The sequence below is a fragment of the Berghia stephanieae genome, chromosome 14 (assembly GCF_034508935.2).
Source record: "Berghia stephanieae isolate SIO BIC M18660-M18661 chromosome 14, UCSD_Bste_1.3, whole genome shotgun sequence".
Classification (NCBI taxonomy): Eukaryota; Metazoa; Mollusca; class Gastropoda; order Nudibranchia; family Aeolidiidae; genus Berghia; species Berghia stephanieae.
This window is the reverse complement of record NC_088373.1, coordinates 25,804,980-25,814,589: the sequence shown is the minus strand read 5'-3', so window position 1 is coordinate 25,814,589 and position 9,610 is coordinate 25,804,980. Positions and strand designations below refer to the sequence as shown.

The 9,610-nt window shown below is 37.8% G+C and overlaps 1 protein-coding gene across 1 annotated transcript in view; it reads left to right on the top strand.

Annotated features, from left to right (window-relative positions):
- Positions 1-267: 267 nt before the first annotated feature.
- LOC144959850 (ATP-binding cassette sub-family C member 3-like) overlaps positions 268-9,610 on the top strand; it is a 17,608-nt gene continuing 8,265 nt past the window's right edge. Inside the window, 5 exon segments of the mRNA XM_078892645.1 lie at positions 268-405; positions 1,531-1,730; positions 3,727-3,850; positions 4,902-5,003; positions 7,586-7,732. Coding sequence (XP_078748771.1) covers positions 370-405; positions 1,531-1,730; positions 3,727-3,850; positions 4,902-5,003; positions 7,586-7,732 — 609 coding nt within the window. The 5' untranslated portion in view covers positions 268-369.

Here is a 9,610-nt window from a genome sequence, read left to right as displayed (position 1 = left end):
CACCACCACCACCATACCACCACACCACCACCATACCACCACACCACCACCACCACACCACCACCACCACCACCACCACCACCATACCACCACACCACCACCACCACCACCACCACCACCATACCACCATACCACCATCACCACCACCACGCCACCATACCACCACACCACCACCACCATACCACCACACCACCACCACCATACCACCACTACACCACCACCACCACCACTAATCCCACCCACCCCCTCTAACCACAGGTCGTGGACAACACCCTACCCATCATCATCCGAGATGGATTCAGCACCCTGACCGTGGTCGCCTCCACCATCGTCGTCATCAGCATCAACACACCTCTGTTCTTGTTCATCATGATTCCCATCTCCATCTTCTACATCTGTGTACAAGTGAGTTCCACTCTTTTTTTCCACTCTAAAGAAAATAAAAAACAATAAAATTTCCTTTATTCATCACAATTGGTAATGTAAATGATAACAACGCCACTACCACATTATCTCATTCATCTGTAGTGTTTCATTCATTGTTTGTTGATAATGGGGAAACCCGAAACGTCCATTTTATCGGTTTTCGTAATTAAATTGAATTTACATTCCATCTCACATTGCTATTCATTTCATCCCCATGGTGAAATTTGTCTTTAGAGTCTATTCCAAGGGAAGACCGGAATAACCTAGGCGTTAGCCGCAGAGCACGGCCGCAAAGTGAGATAGGATGAGATGACTTTCCCAAGGCCACACAGCGCAGCGCGGGGTGATTGAACTTGGTAGCTTTCGGGTACCTCTAACTTCCTTTCGCATTATTCTCAATAATATTTATTGTAGTTTGAAATATGTGCGGCTATGTGGTCTTGTGGTATGATACACGCTTTCGGATAGGAAGACCTGGGTTTGAGCCTCGCTCGGCGAAAAGTTGAGTCACACCCGAGTACGGTTAGAGCATATGAGTAAAGAGCCTTTTCCAAGGACTCAACAATGCGCTGAGCTATGCTCTAATCCAGGACCTTCGGATCCGAAAGCGAGTGTCATACCACAAGACCACACATAGCTGTGCGCAGAAAACAGATTTGAATGGCGCCAAATGACTTCAGGTATCATCTCTCGTGTGTCTTCTCTACCGTCAACATGGTCAGGAGACTGAGATGAGGTCAGGTAAGGTATAGGTAAGTGCGGCTATGTGGTCTAGTGGTATGACACTCGCTTTCGGATCGGACGGTCCAGGGTCGAGCCTCGCTCGGCGCATAGTTGAGTCTTTGGAAAAGGCTCTTTACTCAGATTCTCTCACCGTACTCAGGTGTAAAATGAGTACCTGGCCGTTAACAGCTTTGTCTTTGTCTGAAAAAATTATAATATCGCCTAACAGGCGTCATGTCCCGTCCTACATGTTAAATGTTACTGTTGGCCAGGGATCCCTTGTAAAGCACTTTGAGCACGTTTAGTGGATATATTGTGCTACATAAAATCTCATTTTAAAGCTCATTTTATAGGTAGATCACGTTAATACTTGTGTTCCAGAACTTCTACATCGCCACCTCTCGCCAGCTGAAGCGAGTAGAATCGGTGACTCGGTCCCCAATCTACTCCCATTTCAGTGAGTCCATCACGGGGGGTCCTGTCATCAGAGCATACGGCCTCACGGGCAGGTTTGAGGACATTTCTGACGAAAGAGTGGACAGGAATCAGTCTCTCTACTATGCGTCCTTGGCCTCAAACAGGTTAGTAAGTGTGGGTGGGTTTCCTGACCTCCCATAGTGGGCAGGGAGGTACATACTGTGTCTTCTATCCCCTTGTATCTGTTTTCCAACATGCTTTCTGTCTTTGTCTTGGAATAAGATTACTTGGTTTTGTCCTGTTCCTGGCCGGATACCCTGGCTGAGAGGGAATCGGTCAAAAGTATAGTTAGTTTTGGGATATGATATTTCTTTCCTTGTAAATCATCTCTCTGTTATGCATTGTATTATGTTTAGTTTACATATTATATTATATGATTTGTAAAACATTTGAGTGGTTCCTCTTATTGGGGACCTGTGCGTGTGTCTGGATGAGACTTTTTTGTGATTCAAACTAAATACTTTGATAGTGTGCTCGTGGAATCTACACATGTTTCTTATTAGAACTAATTCCCCCTTGTCTTACCTTTTCTTGGGTGCTTTAATTGTTATTCTAGAACTTTTTACTATCCCATTTTCTTCCTTTTTTCTGGTGTTGATATGACCTTAACGTGTTGCAAGTGCCCTAAACACCTGAAAAACAGACAAACAAGGTTAATGACTCTGCTGAGCCTTGGGAAGTTCTGAAACTCAGGACTTCAAAGATCTTTCACAGATTTGAAACGATTTGACGAACTCAAACGTGCTTCTGAAAACTTTCTTTATTCTAAAAGAAAGCAACGTAGGATCCAATACCCACTTTATACAGACCAATTCTTCTGTTGGGCGTCTTTTCTGCATTAAATAAAAATTCAGAAAAAATTTGTGTTAAGCAGTGTCAGACTCGAACCACAGACCTCCTGATGATGGGTCACTTTGATATTTTTGTATCGGCAATAAATTAACGGGTTGTTATGGTAGTCGAAATATTGAGTGAATGCATTCAATTTCTTGATTGGTGACAAAATGAAGATTGCAATGACGGAAACGCAAGACAGCTATCTATGTCTTGTTCTGTGCGGTTTCTTGTGATTTGTGTCTTAGATTTAAGGACAATTATTATGTATAACATTATTTACTCTGTTGGACAAAATCAAGGGACATAATCGCTATCAGACGCATTCCCCTAATTCTACACTTAAATTGGTCGAAACTGACAATTAAATAAGTATAATCTTTTGGTGCGCATGAATACACATCCAACATTTTTTTTTTCTTATTTATTTTTTTCTTTTCTTTTTTTTTCTTTTTTTTTTCTGGACTCAAATTGTCATTCAAGCAGATGGAGAAAAACATAAATTATGGCGAATCAAAGTACGAGCAGACAATTGGTCACGAAATATCTAAGAATGTTACTTGGAGGAGTGGAATAAACGTATTCTTTCATTTCTTTGTATTTATTAAACTCGTTATTTTTTATCGTGCAATAACAAGTGTTCGCAAGCTCGTAGTAGGGAATGAGAATAGCGGAAGAGTAGCGTCCCTTGATTGGACGTCACCCATAGTCTGTGACGTCACCGGCGGAAAAGTTATTAGAGAGAGAACGTCATGTTGGTTGTGCGCATGCGTCTCTCGTCCTCGTGGTATATTATTCCACCCCTTCTAATGGAAACCCCTATCTTTTCTTAATAAATACGGAACCGTTGAATAATGGTTTGAATGATTTGAATTTAAAAAAATCTTTATCGCGGAATAATTTGCCGCGATAAAAATAACTCATTTAATAAATCCAAACTGTTGAACGAATCGTATATAAATATTCAACATTAAATAGTTTCAATCTTACAATCAAACACACTTAGGGGGCAGCGTAGCTCAGCGGTACGGTCTTTGCTTCCTACCCGAAAGGTATCGAGTTCAATCACCCAACGCTGGGCTGTGTGGCCTTGAGCAAGTCACCTCGCCTTAGCTCAATTTGCGGCGCTGCACTGCGGCTGACGCCTATGTTATTCCAGTCTTTTTTGGAATAGACCCTAGAGACAAATTTCCCCTATGGGATGAGTAAAGGGAATTTTATTTTAATTTTATTATTTATTTCTTACTCTGGTGTTTGTACCTCCAGGTGGTTGGGTGCTAACCTAGATTTGTTGTCCAACGTGGTAGTGTTTAGTTCTGCAGTCTTCGCTGTGCTGACCCCAGGAACGGATGGTGCAAGTATCGGACTCTCTGTGACATACGCCATACAGGTACATTGCAACGTCTTATCAGATTTAGGTCCTATTAAGTCAAAAAATGATTCAGAGAGAGAATTTTTTTTTTAAAGAAAGGGGGGGGGGGTCGTGGGCGGAGAAAGGGAGAGGGAGAGAGAGAGAGAGAGAGAGAGAGAGAGAGAGAGAGAGAGAGAAGGAGAGAGCGGAAGAGAGATTGGTAGATAGATTGATAGATAGATAGACGGATAGCTGGAGAGAGAGAGAGAGAGAGAGAGAGAGAGAGAGAGAGAGAGAGAGAGAGAGAGAGAGAGAGAGAGAGAGAGAGAGATTGTTAGTAACATAAAGATATGAACAAGTTTGTATGAAAGGTGCCATAGAAAGCAAGAAAGAAAAATACAGGAAAGAAACCATCCCAAAAAATCAGTCTACCTCTTTCTTGCTTTGTCTGGCACCTTTCAGACACACACAATTGTTCAGATCTTTATCTTATACTCGGTGCCTGCTCCCTTGTTGTTTAAATTGATATTTTCAAAAAATTTAAATATAGATAGTTCGAAGATGATGTCACTCAGGTTGTTATTGTTTTTTGCCATTCGCGTTTATGTGTAATGCTCACTGAACTGTATTAACCCGACTATAAACGTTCATGGATACACACAGTTTTGTGTTATGTTATACTTCCGGATGGCAATGTTTTGAACTTCTTAGCCAAGCGCATACTAGCTATAGCTAGTATGCGCTTGGCTAATAAGCTCACAACATTGCCATCCTCATAATTCTTCCAGTTTACATTTCGTAACATCAACAATAAAGAGTTTTTATTACCAAAATAAAAACAACGACTCAATACACAAAACTAGGTGTAACCTTAAACGTTCATAGTCTGGTTAATACAGTTTAGTGAAAACTACTCATAAAAGTGGATGGCTAAAAAAAAAAAAACAATAACAAAGACCTGTGTGACGTCGACTTCATACTATCTATACATAGTTTTGTGTGTTGGAATGTTATACTTCCTAACGGTAATGTGAGTCTCTTAGCCAAGCGTACACGTTCTCTGTGACTTTCTGTTTCCCTCTGACCCCAGGCGTCTGGCAGTTTGTTGTGGATGGTGAGGCAGATGAGTGACCTGGAGACCAACATCGTGTCTGTGGAAAGACTCAAGGAATATTCAGAGCTGGTTCCAGAGGTATCCTGGTTAAACTTTTATGTCATATATATATATATATATATATATATATATATATATATATATATATATATATATATTATATATATATATAACATAAATATAGAATTAAAGTTTACTTTCACAGTGCTGTTCCTGTTCCATGCCACTCTAGGGCAATCTACAGGAAGTGTGCGTAATCGTTGTTTATACGTATATATATATATATTATATATATATATATATATATATATATATATATATATATATATAATCCCGATGTATACAGCATAAATGGACAATAGCAAATTACTTTCCGCCAGATCTAATATAAACAGTTACCCAATTACTGTTGGGTGGACATGGGCGGTCGAAGAAAAAGCTCGACTTCACCGGGGATTGATCTAGGTCCATTTGCGTGTAAAGCGAGTGCTCTACCAACTGAGCTATCGGGACCTCCAATCTATCATTATATGGCAGATCAATTATTGTATTGATAGTACGAAACTGACTTCACTCAGCTCTTTGTTATAAAATAAAATAAAATAAATAAAATAAAATTCCCTTTATTCATTCAGGGGGGGGGGGAATTTGTCTCTAGGGTCTATCCCAAGGGAAGACTGGAATAACCTAGTCGCAGTGCAGCGCCGCATATCGAGCAAGGGCGAGATGACTTCCTCAAGGCCACGCAGTGTAGCGGCGGGTGATCGAACTCGGTACCTTTCGGGTACGAAGCAAAGACTGTACCGCTGAGTCACGCTGCTCCATATTTAATGTGTATTTATTGTATTTAGCCAGCCAATTTCATGTGTATTTATTGTATTTAGCCAGCCAATTTCATGTGTATTTATTGTATTTAGCCAGCCAATTTCATGTGTATTTATTGTATTTAGCCAGCCAATTTAATGTGTATTTATTGTATTTAGCCAGCCAATTTCATGTGTATTTATTGTATTTAGCCAGCCAATTTCATGTGTATTTATTGTATTTAGCCAGCCAATTTCATGTGTATTTATTGTATTTAGCCAGCCAATTTCATGTGTATTTATTGTATTTAGCCAGCCAATTTCATGTGTATTTATTGTATTTAGCCAGCCAATTTAATGTGTATTTATTGTATTTAGCCAGCCAATTTAATGTGTATTTATTGTATTTAGCCAGCCAATTTCATGTGTATTTATTGTATTTAGCCAGCCAATTTAATGTGTATTTATTGTATTTAGCCAGCCAATTTCATGTGTATTTATTGTATTTAGCCAGCCAATTTAATGTGTATTTATTGTATTTAGCCAGCCAATTTAATGTGTATTTATTGTATTTAGCCAGCCAATTTAATGTGTATTTATTGTATTTAGCCAGCCAATTTAATGTGTATTTATTGTATTTAGCCAGCCAATTTAATGTGTATTTATTGTATTTAGCCAGCCAATTTCATGTGTATTTATTGTATTTAGCCAGCCAATTTCATGTGTATTTATTGTATTTAGCCAGCCAATTTAATGTGTATTTATTGTATTTAGCCAGCCAATTTCATGTGTATTTATTGTATTTAGCCAGCCAATTTCATGTGTATTTATTGTATTTAGCCAGCCAATTTCATGTGTATTTATTGTATTTAGCCAGCCAATTTAATGTGTATTTATTGTATTTAGCCAGCCAATTTAATGTGTATTTATTGTATTTAGCCAGCCAATTTCATGTGTATTTATTGTATTTAGCCAGCCAATTTCATGTGTATTTACACAGTTCCTCCCCGCCCCCGCCTCCCCTCTTTTCACTTAACTAATTGCGCACCTTTTAGAAATATCTAGCATTCTATTTTAATTCGTGCTGCCTTACAAATAGGAGCATACTATTTCCTGCCAACCAATGTTTTGTTTATTCATCTTAACTACGCCACAACCACAGTATCTCATTCATCTGTGGTTTCATTAATCCTGTTTTGTTGATAAAGGGGAAACCCGAAACGTGCATTTAATCTGTTTTTGTAATTACATTGAAGCTTACATTCAATTTCACATTGATATTTATTGTGAGTAGTTCTCACTAAATTGCATTAGACTATAAATGTTCAAGGTTACACATAGTTTTGCGTGTTGGATTGGTATATTAATATTATATCTGGCTTGCAGATGCTGCGCGTTTTTCCCATAGTGGGCAGGGTGGCACCTGCTGTGTCTTCTATCCCCTTATAGCTCTTTTCCAATTTCTTTCTGTCTTTGTCTTGGAATGAGATTACTTGGTTTTGTCCTAGCCCTAGTCGGAGTCCTTGGCTGGGAGGGAAACAGCCAAATGCATGGTTATTTTTTTCGGAGATGGTATTTTTTTCCATGTAAATCATCTCTCTGTTATGTACTGTTATTTTTTTTTTTCTTAACATATGATTTGTAAACATTTGAGTGTATTTTTCTTTGTGCGGATCTGTGCTGGTGTCTTACTTTTTCCTCGAGTCCTTTTAATTGTAATTCTCGAATACTATCCCATTTTCTTCCTTTCTACTGGCGCTGATATGACCTAAATGTGTTGCAAGCGCCGTAAAACTTTGAAAAACAAACTGCGAGTTTTTGGCTTAGTGCACAGCACCATTATCATTTTCTATTCAGGCAGATTGGATTCTTCCACACAGGCGTCCCAAATCAACCTGGCCAGAGAAGGGAGAGGTTGAGATGAACGAATACAAAACAATGTATAGGCCTGGCCTTGACCTTGTGCTGAAGGGTATTTCCTGCACCTTCAAGCCAGGAGAGAAGGTAATACGATTCGATAGTCTGATGTCACGCCTCCCGGCAACGGCGGCCATCTTGGTTCTAAACAAAGAAAATTATTACTTTTTATTCTTCATGCTGGCTAGAACATTTCATATGTCTTGTGATCAGAATGTGTAAAAGTCAAAACATGATCAAATTTATGTTTTTTCCCCTCTGGATACACTTTTATGCTCTCCGGAGAAATATTTCATACGTCGTCCGCCATTGTTCCGATAGTTTAGAGCCAGTGTTACTAAGTTACCATGCGTCATTAGGAAGGAAGTGACGTTACGACTATTGAATCCTATTTATTTTATTTTTAAAAAAAATATATGACAAGTGTTACTATAAAAACCAAAAAAAAAAAAACCCAAAAAAACCCAGACTGATTGTGTTGCTCGGTGGCTATGCGGTATGGTGTCTCATCTTTTTACAAAAATAAATCAAGCAATGTTAAGTGTGGTCAGTAGCCGGATGGGTGACAGAACTCGTGGAAAACTCTGGTCCCGACGTTGTGACCTTGGGTAAGGCACTTTATACACATGGCGCCATTCAGGCGATATTACATTCTTTTTTTTTGTCGGAGAGACAACGCTGTTAACACTTTACACATGAGAGCTGTGAGAGAATGTGATAAAAAAGAGCTTTTTCCAAGGACTCAACTATGCGCCTCTCGGGGACTCGAACCCAAGCCCTTCCGATCGAAAGGCGAGTGTCATACCACTAGACCACATAGCCGCACAATGGATCCACTGAATGCCCAACAACTACCAACATCACTACCGCTACTACTACTCGGATCGGAAGGTCCTGGGTTCGAGCCTCGCTCGGAGCATGGTTGAGTCCTTGGAAAAGGCTCTTTACTCACATTCTCTCACCGTACTCAGGTGTAAAATGAGTACCTGGCCGTTAGCAGCGTTGTCTTTGTCCGAAAATTTTTTATTACCTAACAGGCGTCATGTCACGTCCATACATGTTAAATGTAGCTGTTGGCCAGGGGACCCCTTGCAAAGCGTTTGAGCACGTTTAGTGGATATTGCGCTATATAAAAAGCTCAAGTTTTTTTTACTACGTCTACATTACTGCTGGATTGTCGCGCATTCCGCGGATCCACGAAAAGTACTGCATAATCGATGGATCGCGCAAATCAACGGAAAAACGCCTAACAATATTGATATTGTTGATATTATTATTATTATTATAATTATTATTATTATTATTATTATTATTATTATTATTATTATTATTATTATTATTATTATTATTATATTATTATTATTATTATTATTATTATTATTATTATTATTATAATTATTAAAAATAATAAATAATAATAATTATTATTATTATTATTATTATTATTATTATTATTATTATTATTATTATTATTATTATTATTATTATTATTATTATATTATTATTATTATTATTATTATTATTATTATTATTATTATTATTATTATTATTATTATTATTATTATTATTATTATTATTATTATTATTATTATTATTATTATTATTTATATTATTATTATAATTGTATTGATTGAATGATTATTATTATGATTATGATTATTATTATGATTATTATTATTACTTGTAAAAAGCCCGCAATTTCGCGGGGAAAGAACTATTTTCATTCGATACTGTACTCACCATCATATAATGAGGGCAGATTGGTAAACAACGTTCTCTGTGTAATTTGGTATATCTTCGGTTGATTTTTCTGTGTGGCCCAATAATATATTTAATAATATATTCCCTCAACTAACCCCAAGAAAAAATTTAACCTAGTACCTTTAATTAACCCTAATAGGAAAAACAAACACCCTAGTACTTTAATAAGACTTATGACTAACCCTAATAGGAAAAAAAATCATC